This window comes from Gorilla gorilla, chromosome 6, assembly GCF_029281585.2.
Source record: "Gorilla gorilla gorilla isolate KB3781 chromosome 6, NHGRI_mGorGor1-v2.1_pri, whole genome shotgun sequence".
Lineage (NCBI taxonomy): Eukaryota > Metazoa > Chordata > Mammalia > Primates > Hominidae > Gorilla > Gorilla gorilla.
Window position 1 is genome coordinate 92337763 of NC_073230.2, and position 18712 is coordinate 92356474.

At 39.1% G+C, this 18712-nt stretch overlaps 1 protein-coding gene across 1 annotated transcript; it reads left to right on the top strand.

Annotated features, from left to right (window-relative positions):
• The first annotated feature begins 4704 nt into the window (after window positions 1-4704).
• Window positions 4705-16989, top strand: LOC101123755 (putative protein SEM1). Its single transcript, XM_055392191.1, is given in 5 exon segments — window positions 4705-4716; window positions 14421-14635; window positions 15990-16019; window positions 16856-16904; window positions 16906-16989. Coding segments are annotated over 5 exon segments (390 nt in total).
• The last annotated feature ends 1723 nt before the right edge of the window (window positions 16990-18712 follow it).

Sequence of the window (18712 nt, forward strand, 5' to 3'; positions counted from 1 at the left end):
CATAATAAGAGGCAGACTTTTTTCACAAAATACAGTTGTAGCTAGGTATAAATCTGTGTCAAAAGGAGTAAGAACAAGATCCAGATTTTGAAGGAAAGATGGTAAGAGCTAGAAAGGTATTCAGGACCACAGCCAAATGTAGTCCAGGCCTGGCAGGGACCTGGAAGGAGTGAAATCCAGGAGCCAAGGTGAAAATCTAACCTCCTCTCCAGGAACATGTGCTACAGGATACGAGAAGAAGCTGCAGCAAAGATAATCATGAACTGCTTTTTGAGAATTAAGTAGAAACTAAAGCAGTATAAGGAAGCACAGATAAGTTGGAATGGCAGTGGTGAAGACCTCAAATCCCTTCATGCATTAAAGCTGAGATTTCTAAACTGGAATCCATTTACGGAGTTCAGAGGTCCCCCTGGAATATGCACAAAATATTCTTAGGTGGACACATATGTGCAGTTTTCTGGGAGGAAAGTTCATAGCTTTCATCTGATTCTCAAAGTAGTTTGTGATCCAAAAAAATGTATGACGAATGGCCTGAGTGAAGTTCATATAGACTTGATTATTTGGTAGTTACATTCGTGAGACATATTTCCTTAACGTTTGAACTCATAAAAAAACACAGGTAGTAAGTAGTGAAATCACAGCATTTTCACAGGTTGCTGTTCTTCATATCCAAAGAGGACGCACTTGGCCCTGAGAGCCACCTGCCTTCGATGCGGCCACCAAGAAAGACTAAGGCCTGATCAGCAGGCCAGTGTCCCCTTTGCTGACACTGTATTCTCAAGACTGCCCTGGGTGTGTGGCTTCACCTCTCTCTTTTTAGTCCAGTGTTGTTTACATCATGGAGACTAAAATTTATCTATGGAAAGGGTTCTTAAACTCCTATTTGCAAAGGGGTGCCAGACTGACAAGGTTTTTCATGGTTCATGTAAAAATGAGAAGAACAGGGAAAATTAAATGAATTTTCTTTCACAAAACTAAATCTATTCAATTTAAGTAACTATCCTTTATTCTGATAAGGACAAAAAATTCTACCCTTACTAATTATTTGATGTTAAACAAAATATGTGTTGATGGTGATATTTGATGGTGGTTTTGTTCTTTGGTTTTTATTCTACTTGATCTATGTTGGTCTCCAATTTAAAACAAAACAAAAACAAAAACAAAAAAACCTTTTTCTAGCCTATGAAATCAAAATTGTAGGAATTGTTCCCTGATATACTCAACAGCAATGCATCTAGCCTACAAGTGACTGCCACAATCCGATCAAATGTTTGTTTTTCCACTCTATGCCTAGTGACTACTCATGTGACTGATTTTCTGTGGTGGAGTTGGAACAAAAATAGGCACAACTGACTTGTTTGTTTATTTGTTAAGTACATGCCTGGCTTAGACAATTAGGATAGCATCAGGACTTAGTAGTTCCATCTTTAACTTAGAATGTGCACAGCATCACATTTAGTAAATGCTCGTTGAAATAAAATTGACTCGCTTTGTTCAAGACACATAAGGAACCCTCATGCAGTTCCCTCCTGCCCGCTGTGAGTCACATTCGGCCAACTGCCACCCGGCACAGGGCTACTCACTTTCTGTGAGTGAACAGTAGCTCTTATAAAGGGATGGAGTATTACAGCAAGAATCTACTTATGAGAGTCTCAGTCTCAATTTTATTAATGACTTATTCTGTGACCTGAAATGGTCACTCAAGTGGACTTTCTATCCTACTTGCAGGGAATGAAAAAGTGGCAAATTACTGTTGTTGCCTAATAGTCTTAGTATAAGGACATTAGGCTGAATTAGTTATGTAGGCATTATTCAGGAACAGAAATTTCTTGACATAACTATGGACTTCAAAAATTGTGAAGCTGAAATATTTTAATCTCAGGATAAACCCATTATTTAAGTTAAGGTACTCTTGAGAACAAATATGATTACTTCATTGATGTATTCACACCAGAGTATTAAGACATTTTGGTTTTTGAAAAATCTATGTGCTTCATTCTTTATCAGTTGGATAGTGTCTATTATAGTTAAAGCTAGTCTATTAAATAATCTTTATATAAAGTGATTTTATAGAAAACCTATTAAAATAAATGTCTTGTACAGAAAAGTTATAATGGGACAGAAACTATTATTAAACTCATTTTCAAGAATGATTCTCTACGAGAAATACTTTGTATGACCTTTGTGCAACCTTGTCAAGGTTACAGGGTTACTTGGACAAGTCAGGTAACATCTCCCTGCTTCTCGACGCTATAAATAAGAATAGAAGCTACATCAAAGAATTAAATGTGGTAACACATGTATGTTAGCAGAGCAGGACACACAACAATCATTTGACAAACTTTAGCTAATATTATATTCTTCTTCTTATTATTGGCACACTTGAAGTATCAGTTGCAGAATATGTTAACAGCAAGAAAAAAGCTCTGAACAATCTTATAGTGTATTGTTCTACCATTAAGTTGCAAGTTTCCCTCAATTCATCTCTGTCGTATCTTCCTGAGAAAACAGCAGAATAGAGATAAGTTCAATCATTCTCCATCTCAAACCTTATAAGACTCTCAGAAAAACCTATCTGATCTCTAGCAAATCTATACCAACATCATGCACACATGTGTGTGTGTGCACACTTACACGCAGACACATGTGCACATGCACACACACATACACAAAACGACATGTCATTTTTAGTGAGATTCTCTACGAATTTCAATAAACATCTGTAGATAAGGTTCATTCTTTAGACTAAATTATATTTTATTGCAAACATTGCTATAAACAATAGGAATGTTGCTTAAAAGCATGAGCCTAGAAGGCAGGCCATGTGGTTTCAAGTTTCAGCTCTACAATGTACAATTATTTGTCTTTTCTAATCCTTGGCATCCTCATCTGTAACACCAGCTTTATAGGAGAAAGGCTAACACTCAGCGCAGGGCCTGGCACCTTGTCACGTTTAAAATTCATTAAATTTTAGCAATTATTACTCTTCATTACAGATGTTGTATTTTTCATCTTTAAAAGTTCTATTTGGATCCTTTTTATATTTTCTATTTCTCTCTTCATCAGGCTTGTGTTTTCTCTAAAATTTTTAGCACATAGAGAATATAATACATGTTTGAAGTCCTCATCTGTTAGTTCCGTCATCTGTTAGTTCCCTTATCTTTGTCATTTCCCAGTCTGGAAATACTTCGGTCATTAAACTGGTGCAATCATAGGACTCACCTTGTTTGCTTCTCTTCTCTCAGGGATGAGAGTCCTGTGCTCTCTACTGTCCAATGTCTAAAAATTGCTGTTTCACATTTTTTGTCCAGTTTTCTAGTTGCTCAGGGTGGGAGGATAAATCCAGTCCACGTTACTCCATCTTAGCCAGAAGTTGAAGTCTTTGGCTATTATTATATCTGAAAGCCAGTCTTAGTTATAAAGCAGTCCTCAGCTGTAAGTCAGATTAAAAGGAGTAACAAATGTGATACATTACAGACTATACAGGTTTATGTATGTGGTTATAGGATGTTATTAAATACATGTATCAATTTAAGCATGCACCATTTTATTTTTCTTCTTGTTTTTCACTTCTGAAAATATTTGGTTTTTGAATTCTTGACACTGGGCCAATCTTTATGAAAAGCCACAAGTTAGGAAGCTTTTGTATAATTTAAAATCCTGCTTAAGGTATGATTAAGGCTTTTGTGAATGACTTGGTAAATTAAAATTTTCCCTAAAAGAAAAAAATTTGATTTTTTTTGTTTTTTTTCTGAGCCATGCAATCTTCTGAATATTGAAAATTAGATTACTCTTGCATAAATACATTGCAACTGTAATTTAACAACCTAGGAAGCTAAAGTATTAAGATCCTCCCAAGTGCAAGGTTTAATTTTTATTATGCAGAATCATACTAATATTAAGCATTATTACATTGTTCAACATTAGATGAATTTGCAGAAAGTGTGTGTATGACAGTGTGTGTGTGTGTGTGTGTGTGTGTGTGTGTGTGTGTACATGCTCGTGCGCATGTGTGTGTGTATAGGAGACCCAGGAAGAATATGCACACATGCCAGGGAGAATTAAGCTCAATTTCTTGCTTAAATAAATATTTTATACTTGTTAATATGGTATTTAATCTTCAGGCTGAGAATTATAAACCCACGAAGGGAAATTGAGGAATTCAGACTTTAAAAAAATGCCCTTGAAATGAAATTTAATCACTGCATTTTGAGACATATAAAATATACTACAAAGTGTGAGATAGCTCTACAAAATTTTTATTATGTAGAAATCATTCAAATGAGAAACACCTCCTAGATTCACAAACTGTAGTATATATGTCTAATAAAAATTACTCTTAAATCTTACGTTTCCCCTTTGAGACATTTATTGTTCCTGGAGAAAGCAGTATTTTTTTTCTTATCCTAAATATGTCTTCTATTAAACTAGAGAGTTCTATAAATCAGTAATAACCTTTTAGATATCAACCTCTTCATAATTATGTCCTCCAAATCCAGGTAATTGTTTACATATTTTATACAGAAATAAATAGGAGAAAACATATGTTCCATTTGATGGGGGGGCAGTATAAAGATTTAGATTATTTTTCAGCATTTGTGAAGTTTGGCTTTACACTCCTTTATATTACATTTGAATAATTAATTTATTTCACACAGAGAAACAAATACATCAGATGATGCTATGCAGCTCTGAAGGAAGAACATGTATTGCCAGGTAGGAACTGATGTGGATTATATCAATATGTGGCTTTCATTAAATATAATCCTCTACATGAGTTAGTATACCTTGAGTGTACTATGACTATGATTTTAACTATCTAACGAGTTAAAATGAATGTTTGGTTTTAGTCAAATCGAGCTCTGGGTACTCTGATGCTTTTGCTATATTTCTCAACAGGAAGTGGGTAAACTTCCAAACAAGAATGATCTCAGATTAAGAAACAACACCAGCATCTCGAAGGCTGTCTGTTTGTACAATGAAATGACCGCAAACAGAGAGGCCTGCGGCTGTTTTCCTAGATGCCTACTCTGGGTGCCAGCCATCTGTGTTCATTTAGGTGGTGTATGTGTGTAGGTAGGTGAAGGGAGGGGGAGAGATAGATCTCAGGTTGCAGGTCTGAGTGTGGTCTCTGATACAGAATGAAACCTCTGCCTGGTGCCTCTCAAACAAGACCTTCATCTGCTGGTCTCTCCAGAGAAGTAATTTCACCAGTACCAGCTGCGAGGGGTATGTTTTGTGTTTTCTTTATTCAAAGTGAAAGATGTTAAACAGAAATTTTCAGAAGCACTTTTGTTTGGAAGAGGGGAAAGGAAGATCGCGGAAACTGGAAAACATCCATGAAATTAGCCCTAAATCATGGCCAATACTGATCATTTCCTGACAAGCTGTCTGTCAACCAAGCCACAACAATAGTTTATTCAAGGCCCTCTGGTGCTGACAGTGATAAAGTATTGTTAATTAAATATTGGTACACTGGTGGATATTTTTAAATTTTAACTTTCATAACTGCAGTAGTGGCTAGAACAGCACTTCACTATCAGGAGTCCTCAAAATACATTGTTAATGTCTCTCCTACAGATTGCATTAACAGGAATTAGAAGAGTATCAGTTTAAAGTAAAGGCCCTGAGAGCTTATTTGACTCACCTAAGAGCAGTGAAAAGAGAAGAGAACAGAAAGTAGAGATGCCTTCAGTCATGTTAGCTCCAAATTTGGTATTTATTTGTGAAAAAGTCTATCTAAATACAATGTCTATAAATAGGAGATGGAAATGAGCTAATTTGGCTGCATGATTTTATTTATTCATTATCCATAACCAAAAAATTCTGGTTGTCTTTAATTAATGTTATATTTCACAATATTTCTGTGGCCTGAAATATCATTAGAATAATCTTCCAATGCTATTCTCCCACCCTCTCTCTTTCCCTCTTGCTCTCTCTTCACCCCCTTCTCTCTCATTATCTCTCTGAGTTTTTGTAGCTCTCACTTATCTGACCTTCCGTGACATATTCATAAAATTTCACAATATTTCTATGGCCTGAAATATCATTAAAATATTCTTCCAATGCTATTTTCCCACCCTCTCTCTTTCCCTTTTGCTCTCTCTCCACCCCCTTCTCTCTCATTATCTCTCTGAGTTTTTGTAGCTCTCATTTATCTGACCTTCTGTGACATATTCTGTTCTTAAACTTGAATTGGTCAATGTTGTGATTCTAACACCCATGTCCTAATGTAAGAGGAGGGCATGCCAGATTCTGGGGTTAACTTTCTGGATGTCATGTCTGCTTACAGAAAAATGATTTGTATTCCCAACTTAGTGTCAAATTATGCATTTATGAAATTACTATAAGGTGTGAAACTGTTCCTCCTAAGCCCTTCTCAAGGAAAAAAAAAAATCTCTTTATTAACTGGACCAAAAAGCTACTTTGAGAAAAGCTCCCAAACTTTACAGTAGTAAGAACATTTCAAATTTCTTAGAATGCTGTGTTTCTAGGGTTTGCATGTAATCAAAATGCTTAGGAGAAGAGCAGGAACACTTATAAGTATTTCACATATTTTGAGAATTATTTAAAATAAGAAACAGACTCACCTGGGTAGCATTTTGCCTTGAAAATTCACTGGCCCGAGTTTGTACACCACAATGCAAAAGATGCATAAGGAACTATTTAAGCTGAACTCTTTCTATTCTGGTATTTGACAACCACTACGAGAGATTTCTTCCTGGGTGTAAAGCAGTTTCTTCCTAAGGGCTCTGATAACTCTGTCTGCACCTTTTGCAATTTGTGTCTTCCTGTTACTCTGTCTTATTTCATGAGCCAGCAAGCACATACCTGTCCAGAATCTTAGGATTCTCACAAAAAGTACAGGACAAAGATCCTACACTGAAGAAGTTTAGCATGTAGTTGTGGGGAGCAAAACTAAAAAATGTAGGAAATAAATGGAGAACCTATATGTTTTGAAGAGCAATAGGAAATGGTTTTGTGAGATTAGGTGAGTAGAAAGCAATGGCATAGATTGGGGAAATAGCTTGGTTTATAAGACTAACATTGAAGAGAGCCCTTGGAGTAGAGAAGAAGGCAAGGAAGACATGTAAAATAGTGTTGCACAGATGAGAGGGAATCAATTCATTTACTACCTTGAACTTAATGCCACTGTAGATTCTTGAGTGGGGAGTGACATGATGAAGGAAGTGTTTAGGAAAATCACTCCAACAATGATATTGGAGGTTTGGTAGGAAACAGTCTGGAAGCATGCAGCTGTATCAAGCAGCTGTTGGAGTGATCCACAGTGATCAGACTTGGGCTGAGGTTATGGCAGAGTTAATGAAAATAACCCAGTCTTGAGGATACTTTGAAGAAATAAACAATGGTGTATGGCAGACTATAGGAGAAGGGCACTGGTAAATTGTCCAAGGTGACATCTTGATCTCAAGCTTGGAAAGCTGGAAGAACACTGGTATCACCCAGAGAAATGAGAAAGTTGGTGACTTGGATAGGAAATTCATTTTCGAAAAATTGTAAAATGTATTTGAGAGTATGGTAGCTTCAATTAACATTTTTATATATATTTTTAAAACATTCTAGGCCAGGCGTGGTGGCTTACGCCTATAATCCCAGGCCAAGGTGGGCAGATTACTTAAAGTCAGGAGTTCGAGACCAGTGGGGCCAACATAGTGAAACCCTGTCTCTACTAAAAATACAAAAATTAGCCGGGTATGTGGCTATAATCCCAGCTACTTGGGAGGCTAAGGCACGACAATCACTTGAACCCAGGAGGCAGAGGTTGCAGTGAGCCGAGATTGCGTTACTGCACTCCACACTCCAGCCTGGGTGGCAGAGTGAGACTCCATCTCAAAACAAACAAAACATTCTAATCTTCTAGCATTCCTACTTTTGAATATACACCACAAATAATTGAAAGTAGGGATTTGAACAGATATTTGTACATCCATGTTCACAGAGCAGCATGATTCACAGTAGCAAAAGATGGAAACAACCAAAATGTCCACTGAAGGATGAAGGAATGAACAAAATGGGGTGTACACAAACACACACACACACACACACACACACACACACACACACACGAATATTATTCACCCTTAAAATGGAATGGACCAGGCATAGTAGCTCACACCTGTAATCCTAGTACTTTGGGAGGCCAAGGCTGGTGGATCGCTTGAGCCCAGAAGTTCAAGACCAGCCTGGCCAACATGGTGAAACCTTGTCTCTACAAAAAAAAAAAAAAAAATACAAAAAATTAGTCGGGCATGGTGGCGCACACCTGTAGTCCCAGACGCTCAGAAGGCTGAGACAGGATGATCACTTGGGCCTGGGAGGTCAAGGCTCCAGTGAGCTGTGAACACACCACTGCACTCCAGCCTGGGCAACAGAGTGAGACCCTGTCTCAAAATAAAAGAAAGGAATGAAGCCCTGATACGTGCTAAAACATGGATGAAGCTTGAGGGCATTATATCAAGTAAAATAAGCCAGATACAAAAGGACAAATATTGTATGATTCCACTTGTATGTGGTACCTGTAATAGTCAAATGCCTAGAGACAGGAAGTAGATGGAGTTTATCAGGGGTTGCAGGGGGAGGGGAATGGAGAGTTATTGTTTAATGGGTACAGAGTTCAGTTTGGAAAGAGGAAAACATTCTGGAGACGATGGTGGTGACAGTTGCAGAACAATGTGAAAGTACTTAATGCCACTGAAATGTATACTCAACAATGGCTAAAATGGTTAAGTTTATATTATGTATACTTCCAAATAGAAAAATGAATGTCATAAAGAAAGACTGTGTAAACACTGAGGGCAAACCAAGGAAGTGCTTCCAAGAAAAAAGTGGAACCTGTACACCTGAATTCAAACATAGGACCTGCCACTTACTAGCTGTGTGCCTCTTTTTCTTGTCTGTAAAAGGGCGCAATGATGAGAACTAAAAGAAATAACATGTAGCACTCTTTTTGTATTTGGTAGGTGCTCCACAAATATTAGTTTTCTTTACAGTTAAAAAAAATTACTCTTCAATTTGAACTTTTTCCCTGGACAGAATTAGACTTCAGATATATTACTGTGCATCTTGCATGCCAGAGAATAACTTCAAAGAAGAGGTGCAGCAGCTGTCAGAGAGCAAAGACATCCCTCGCTCATGCAGGAAGGGCACACCTTTCTTTATGCAAAGTCTAAAAAATCAGGAAAATGCAGCAGTAAATATGAGGCTGCCTTTGACTGACAGCTTCCCTTCCTGCCTGTGCCTCTAGCCCAAATCCCAGAAACATCTGTCACATACACTTGACTGTGTTTGGTTTTTATCTTAAAGAATCTTTACGACTAAATAAACTAATAAGATGTGAGAAAACTTCCAAGTTCTCAGAAAGCTGATGTTTGCTCAGAAATGCCCAGATGATTTCAGTCCTCTCAGTTCATAGATAGAGAAGGAGGTTCAAGGGAGAAGTAAGACATGTTAAAAGGCTACCACTGCCTCTGGTTAAGAAAGAAAACTGGAAATTATCATAACTATTAGCGTGTGGTTAGAAAGAATTTTTAAAATATCATAAATGTTATAAAAACACTTAGATATTTTCATAACTTCTAAACATTATCATGTTCCTGGTTAATATAAGAAGAATTTTTTTTTATCAAAAAGGATGTCAAAGCTAGAATCCACTGATGAGAAAATACTTCTAACAATCTAAATAAGTAACCAAACCTCTCTCTTTCAAAGAAAAAAAGAGATACCTCTGTAAAGCAGATGCAGCAATGCAAAGCGAGATACATGAATTTAGATGTTCATTACATTTGTATACCCCACATCAGTATTCTTAAAAACTGCAAGTAATCTCAGAGATCCTCTGTGCTGGAGCTGAGACCAGAATCCAGGGCTCCTAATCCTGAATTCAGTTTTATGTCCCACTGTATCCACTGCCACTGCAGGGGGTCACAGAGTGGTCTTCAAAGAACCCCCCATAAACCACCCCCATATCTGATATTGGCATAACGGATCCAAAATAAAGCCATCTGAACAATTTTGATTGTGATCCTGAGATGCCCCCTCATCCAAAATAAGCCTCTCTCGCTCTGATTTCCAACTGACTGACAATCCACATCACACCTTCCAATGTGACCACATTTGGCTTGGGCTTGTGGCTTGCATGTTCGTCCACCCCCACCCCGACCCCATGAATAATCACCTCTCCAACTGAAGTTCACACAACAGGCATCCTGCCTCCTGCTTTATATCGCAGGCATTTTAAAGAGACACCCCTGTGGTCTTAATTCCTGGACAACAATCATTTACACTGTACAAAACTTAAAACTCTAGGGAGGCAGTTAAGTAATTTAGCATTTTTGTTTCATGTGAAAATATTATTTCTAGTTCATAATGGGAAGTTCAAAAACATTGTTTCTTATCATTAAAAGCTCTCAGAAGTGTGTAATCTGGGCTCTTTATAGGTATGTTCCCTATAAAATGCCCTGAGGAACAGAATACAAGTCTTTCTACAAAGAAATATCTTCGATATCTTTTGTTGTTTGAGGAAAGGTCTTTAATTTAGAGTTGAATAGTCATACAGATAAACACTTTAAAGTCCTTGGAATCTGCAGATAGTTTAACAAGCTTTTAAGACAAATGAAGAGTGTTTTTCATCTGTTATGTTGTGATGACTGTGAATTGGAAGTAGAGGGTAACAGGCTCATCCATTCAAGAAATTTTTTTTCATCCCATTCTGTTCCAGACTCTCCAAGGCAGTTGGACACACATGGATCTGGCCCTCAGGGATCTTACAGTCAAGTCAGGGTTCCGTACAGGATTGAATAGTGTCTCCTCACAATGCCCCTGCACAATTCATGTCCACCAAGAACCTCAGAACCTGACTTTACTCAGAAATAGGGTCTTTGCAGATATAATTAAGGTGTAAATTAAGAAAAGGTCATACTGGATTAGGGTAAGACTTAAATCTAGTCATTGTCATCCATATGAAAAGAGGAGAGGGCGCACAGACATAGATACACAGAGGCCATGTGCATGTGAAGGCGGAGGCAGAGACTGGAGTGATACAATTACAAACCAAGGAAGGCCAAACATTGCTGGCCACAGCTGGAGCTACAATCAGCCCCCTCCCAGGAGCCTTTGAGGGATGGTGGCCTGCCAACACTTTGACTTGGTACTTCCAGACTCCAGAACTGTGAGAGAAGAGATTGCTGTTGTTTTAAGCCACTCAGTTTGAGGTAATTTGTTACAGCAGCTCTAGAAAACTAATACAGGCTCCATCTTCAAACAGTCTGATTTAATGGGCCTGGTGTAAACTTGGGCATGAGTATTTTCATGAAAGCTCCCTAGGTGATTCTAATGTTTTAGACCCATCACTCTAGATTGGTGGCTTTCAAAGTCTTCATTAGCATCAGCATCAACTGGGAACTTATTACAAATGAAAATTCTCTGGCCCCACACAGGCTTCCCAAATTAAAAATTCTAGGGGTAGGGCCCAGCAATTTGTAGCTTAACAAGCACTCCAGGTCATTCTGATGCCACTAATGTTTGAGAACCATTGTTCTGGTTGATAGGGGATCCAGGGAGCAATGGAAAACAATCAGTGAACAGGAATGGAGCAAAGCAATAGGCAGACATATTTTAGAAAGTAAGGGAGGAGTGTTCATGTGTTCTTCTGGCGGCACTGTGACAGTACATCTGAAAATGTCAACATCATGCTTGGTGCTGCTTAGAGGTATGTGTCCAATCAATCATCTGCCAAGTGCAATTTTTGAAGACATACTGTTTTCAAATGTGCAGGTGGCCCTGACAATTTTGTTACTATTCAGGTCTATAGCCACCCAGACTCTACATTAAGATTGTATCTGTACGCACATCCCAGCAGGCAGAGAAGGAGGGCAATCTGAATACCTGAGATGAAAAACTTCATTGAGGCCAACTTCTTTTCACTTCAATTATTAGAAAACTGGCTCCCCTTGCCACTTCTTTTACCCACAGCCCAAAGAACAAAACAGGCCAATACACTTCATTTTGGCATGGAATTATGCTCTTTGCCAGAATCAAGCTATGTGAGGCTACAGTAACCACTAAGGATGGGGTAACTGGAAATTGTCCCCCTTGATGAAAAGCGTTGGTAAAATCCACATGGCTGGCAGTTGATAGAAAAGAAAATATTAGATGTTATTTTTTTCAGAGATGAATGGTTTAAGAATCCAATTTAAATATTTTTATTTGTTTGCTTGATTTTCATCCTTCTGACCTCAAGCAGAAAGGCTTCCCTGGCAGCATTGACAACATTCTTTCTCAAGTTGCTTGCATTGTAGTCACATATTCAGCTCAAGTTTCTCTTATGCCTTTATGGCCCTACTATTGCATTGTCAACTTAAGGTACCATTTCCACAAGCATTAAGGTAAAAAGTACTAATTTTTCTTATAACTCTTTCTCTTACTCGCTCTAGATTTAGAAACTACCTTGACAGAAAGAATTAACTTCTCATTTCTAACCAGTACAAGAGAAAGTATTAAGTAGACTAAGTTTGTCTTTGAAGTCCCTTTCCCTTTCTTTCTGAGGTACTCATCCCATGCACCCAGTGCCCACAAGCAGACCCATGATTGCTCAGGACTCCCATCTAATGGGAGTGGTCCCTCATTTTTCAGATTTTTCTTCTTCTCTCATGCCTCATAGTACGTTGGTCTTGTGGATTAAGAAGACCATGCTCTCCCTTGGTTAACAATAGGGATGATGAGTTGATGATTGCTATTTGTTAATTAGCTGAGGTTACCCTTACTAGATAAAGTAATATTTTAACCCACATGAAGTACAGATATCTTCTTACAAGAAGAAATGTGAATGATAAGAACAGCAAGCTCTTGCAGACATAGCTTGGGGACATCTGCCTTGGAGTCCTTACAGAGTTGCCCCAACTGGTTGGCAGCTCATTGATGTCAAAATCAGCTAGTGTGTTTGTTAAATGAAATGTAGACTATTGCATTCCACCCTAGACCTTCTGAGTCAGAGTCTCAGTGTTTGGCACTCAGGACTCTGAATGTTAACAACTCTCCTGGTTATTTTTTGGTACACTGGAGATTGAGACTCTCTGGTGTCATGGAAAGATCCCCAGATTCAGAGTTGGCAGGCCTCATTTTTAATCTCATCTTCACCATGTGCCATGTAGTCCTGGGCAAGTCATGCCTCTAGTTTTGGGATTTAGTTCCTTTACTGTCAAATGCAGGTAAGAATACTTGCCATGTCCACCTTAGAGAATAGTCGTAAGGCTCAAATGACTTAAAGCCTCCAAACTGCGCTTTGTATTACAGGGTTGGCACTAGAGTGAGGCGAGTCGGCCACTCACCGTAGGGCACAAAATTAAAGGGGGTCCCAAAATACCCATAATCAAGATAAATAATATTTTAATGCAATATTTTTAAATGAAAATTACTGGATAAAAGTCCATAATGATCAAAACATCAACACTTGCGATGTTTTGGGTTAGTGTTACTAATTTTTTTCTTTTGGCCTCAGACTCATAGTATAGCATGGCATTGTTACTAATATTTATTTTAAAATTTGATATTGTGTTTACTGTAGATATTTTGCATTAACTTTGATTTTTAAAAAGTGCTTCCATCAAAATATTGTTTTCTTGATTAATTGATTACCGTGTGATACTCCCTTAAAAGTTGCACCTCAGGTGAGTAACTTACTGGTCTCTCCCTAGTCCCAGCCCTATAATCTAGAATAGGTTGTGCAGATGCATGTTGTCATTTTTACCAGGCTTGGACTCTCCCAGCTCCAGCGTTTCCTCAAATAGTTGCATGCACACGACAAAAAGCTGTGCTGGCATCCTAGCTAAATTCTGCCTGTTGAATGGTGGGAATGTGGTCCTAAGAACATAAGGCAGGCACAGGCATGCGCACAGTGCTTTTCAGGGGCCTCCCTTTCCCAGGGGCACAGAAGAAGAACTCTTCATTGGGATATTTGGTGTGAGAACCAGTTTAACTGGCGTAACTGGAAAATTTGCCTTTGTTTAAGGAAGAACTCCTCCTGCAACTACACACCCATCCCAGAAAAGTTTGGATTTGCAAGTTGCCTCATGTGCAGCTTTTTATTTCAAAGGCTACTATTATATACCAAGGTTACCAAGTCCTCTTGTGCTGGAGGCAAGAATAAGTGACACCCAGGCTGGGTAGCTGGTAACCAGGGAGTGGAATGATTAAAAAGAGGCCTGAGGGTCGGGGAGAGGGGTGACCTGCTGGGCAGAAAGAAGCCCCTGTTCTTACACTGCTTTTGGTTTCCCCACCTCACTCAAGGAGGCTGCTTAAAATCCAGTAATGAGAAGACACAGGGCCAGGTGGAACAGGTGCCCGCCTCCTCACCTCCTGCCAGCCTGAAAGGTCTAGGATAATACCTTCAACTTCCCTTATAGGACTCCAACATTTGTGCTGTGTTTGCTGTACAAGGAGGAAAAGTGGGAAGAAAGCATGGCATAAAAAGGGGGAGGAGACCCAGCATAAGAAGCCCAGCTCAGTGGGCCAGAGGACCCTGGATCCATGAGAGTAAGCATCCAGACTTCGCAAAGCAACAGATAAACTTGGAGATGCCCAACTCCAGAGCGACAACAGAGTGAGCCTGGGTCTGCAGGTAAGCAGATGACAGCCACAGGAGGAAAAAAAAAAGAAGGTAGAAAAAAAATTTACTCTCTAAGTCTTTGACACCAGATACTAAAACTAAAGACCAGCAACATTGTGACATTCTCAACCGTGATCTTTACACGTGATATTTTCCTTTCTTCCAATTCTTCCCTGGTCCACACATAATGATTCTTAGAATAAAGTGTTATACAGCTTATCACATATCAGAAAAACCTTGGTGGCTGTGGTAAGCTAAACAATGTCCCCCTTACCCCCCACAAAAAGTCCACATTATAATCCATGTACACTGTAAACATGTTGGCTTACAGAGTAAAAGAGATTTTGCAGATATGATTAAGAATGTAGAGATGGGAGGCCAGGCGTAGTGGCTCATGCCTGTAATCCCAGCACTTTGCAAGGCCGAGGCGGACAGATCACAAGTTCAGGAGTTCGAGACCAACCTGGCCAACATAGTGAAACCCTGTCTCTATTAAGAATACAGAAAATACAGGGCATGGTGGCATGCACCTGTAGTCCCAGCTACTCGGGAGGCTGAGGTAGGGTAATCACTTGAACCCAGGAGGCAAAGGTTGCAGTGAGCCGAGATCGCATCACTGCACTCCAGCTTGGGCAATAGAGTGAGACTCCACCTCAAAAAAAAAAAAAAAAAAAAAAAGAATGTAGAGATGGGAAGATTAGCTTGGGTTATCTAGGTGGGCCCAAAGCAATCACAAGGGCCTTTATAAACGGAGGCAGGAGGCTCAGAGTGAGTAGGAGGAGTTGAGAAGATCAAAGCAAGAGGCTGGAGGGATTGAGGGAGGGGCTTCTAGATGCTGAAAAAGTCAAGGAATCCCCTGAAGCCTTGAGAAGGAATGCAGTCCTGCTAACATCCATGTTTTAGGCTTCTGACCTCCAGAACTGTAAGAGAATCAGTTTGCCTTGTTTTAAGCCACTAAGTTTATGGAGATTTGTTACAGTAGCAATAGGAAACCAATATAGTTGGTAATGGGTTAACACTGGTCATTCTGACTTTTAAAAAATTTTGCCTAGACTTAATAAGCAATGACCTTGTCTTGTAAGTAATTTGGTGGCAAATGTTCAAAACTGGCAAAACATTTACTTAGCTGTGTATTTGGAGGACCTCAAAGTTTGTTTGAGCTGAACATGGCATAGTGCACAGGACTGACACTTTGGCAGCACCCATGTCAGTGCTATATACTATGAGGCACTTAATAAATGCTTTTTATCAGTCTCAACAGGAATAACAGCTGACTGTAGGATATGGTGTTCCCATTTCCACCAGGGTAAGACAATTTAGAAAGTTGGATTCCAGAGACTTGAATCATGAAATCTAATATTTACAGCTCCACCTCAAGAAAAAAGAAGTGGGCAAGGTAATGGAACAAAGATATAAATGGATATAAATGGGTAACTTTTCTGTATGGTGAGAGGATTTTTAAGGCACCCAGTGATGCCAGTGAAATTGAGTCATTTGGAAGAGTTAGGATTTGGGAGGCGCTTTTTGGTAAGTGAGTGGAATAACTTCTTGTCAATTCCATGCTGGCTTCTGTATCTACTTGTGGCCATGCCTTTTCTGTTCATAACGGTTATGGCACTGATGTGTTTATACTTTCCAGTGGAGTCTGAATCAACAAGGTTTATACACACACAGATAATTCAAATCCATAAAGCCATGCCTGTGATTCTCTTCAGGTATTTACTGACTTAGAGTGAGACACATGTAGCCACACTTAGCATTTTACCTTATGGTTTCTGGCTCTCTTCTCTGGTTCACATGAAGAGCTTCTCATTCATCTTCACAGTTAGAGAGATGCCATAGTTTGATGTGCCTTTGAAAAAGAACTTCACTCTATAGAGAGTTAAAGTCATTGTGGTGAAGATGAAGTTGAAAACAGGCATATGATTTTCAGATTCCTTTCTGAGCAGCGACCACAGGCAGGAAGGAGAATGTACTCAGTGGCTACATGAGTACACTCTGTAGGGCATAACCTCTGGACCTATTCTGCCAGCGATTGCATCCTACATTGCCACTTACTAGCTATCTTTTTTGGGGGAACTTACTTAACAGTTATACCTCAGTTTTCTCATCTCTAAAATGGGGATGATTGGATCTACCCTATAGGGTTGTTGTGAAGATTGAATAAGTTAATATGCATGAAGTGTAATCAAATGATTCCTGGCCCACAGCATTTATCATTCTTCTTCATAGGTCCCTGACTCTTTCCACTGCTCCACTGAGCCCCCCACCATCCTTGGTGCCAGCACTGTGAAGATTGTTCTTGCCTGCCTGGCTGCCATTCGGGTGACCTCTACAATCTGGCCCCAGCAGAAAGAACTTGCTAGCAGCATATCAATAGCAGAGATGGAAGTCTGGTCATATGGTGCCCACATCTATTGAAGTAAACATGCTGATACCAGATATCCCTGGCTCTCTGTCTTCAAGGAACATGGTAGAACTATACTTCCTAGCTTTCTGTGTGGCTGGGTGGGTCACATGACAAGTTCAGACAGATGAATTATGATTAGAAGCATTTAATTGTTAATACATATTCTAGTGCCCTTTCCCTCTGCCATCACAACTGACAATGTTTCAGACAGTGACTTCTCCAACAGGCTGGTTCCAGAGTGAAAATAGAGCCCAGTAGAGTCCGTAGCTGATACAATATGGACATGTAGGGTGAGTGAGAAAATGCTTTTGTTGGGTTAAGCATCTGAGGTTTGATGGTTTGTTGCTACTGCAGCACAACCTTACCTATCCTAACAAATATGATTATTATTGACTAACCTGACAACAGAAGAGTCTTTCCACTTCTGCTGTGATGAGGAACAGAGTTTTCCCTGTTATATCTTAATATTAGATAGCAGCAGCCTCTGGAAATAGTTCTTTCTCTACCACTTCTTACCCATGTGGCATAAAGCCAGCTACTAAACCTCTTCACTTTTCAGCTTTCCCTTTTAAAAGTGGGAGTAAATAAGACCTTTCTCGTGGAGTTATTGATCAAATGAAATAATTAAATAACGAGTATTTAAATTTTAAATTTAAATGAAAATTCAAATGAAATAATGCCTATGAAGTACTTATTTAGTCCACAATATCCTCAGTAAACGGTAGTTAGCCTTACTAACACAAAGGAAATGGACAAAGCCATGCCATTTTCCAAAGTAGTTTCTAGGACCATATCATCTCTAAAAATCCCAACTTTCTGCTGTAAATTTGAACTAATCCAGGACAGGCTAATCCATTGCAATGGCCTATTCATCCTTCTTCTTAGAGTTTAGCTATCAGTCATCTTGTTGCTGAGAACAAAGCCAGCCTAGTTGTTTGTAAGCAAGCCTCTAGAGAGACAGAAACTGTCTTGTATTTCTTTGAATATCCTCTACTGCCTCTAACACTGTGCCTCGGCTATATTTCTGGATCTTTATTTAATTGTTCTGAATGCTTCTTATGTTTAATTTCTGCCATATCCATTAGGAAAACAACGTAATCCTTCCTCCAACACCAATGGTATAAGCCTCCATGACCGGGCAACATTTGACCCCAAGTTTAAAGAATTTAGTTCTGTAAGGCTGGTTGACCCATCTGACAGGAATTCCTGCACCAAGTGGTCAGTCAGTGAAGATCTCTTTCCACTGGTAACTTTATCAAGAAAGTAAGATACAAGACTGTATGTAAAGTATATTATCCTATGTGAAATCAAGGGACAGAAAATAACTGGAAGGAAATATTCCAAAATGTTAGCAGTAGTTTCTCCCGGAGAATGTGATGTATACATTTGGATGGGTGATATATAAAGTACTTTTCATAGATCTGGGCAAGAATTATTCTAGAGGGCTCCACATACCACAATCACCCGCAAATAAATGTATTAAAGAGCACACAGATGCCTTTATCACTCAGGATGTGGCACTCAGAGCTGGCCCAGCATAGTCTATAACACTTAACATCACTCTCATGACCACACTGTTCAGGTCCTAGGGAAGTGTGCCTCTGTATCTCTTCCCTGTATCCTTAAAAGAAAAGGTGACCTAATTTGAAAGTTGATAAAAATCAGGGATTATGATGATG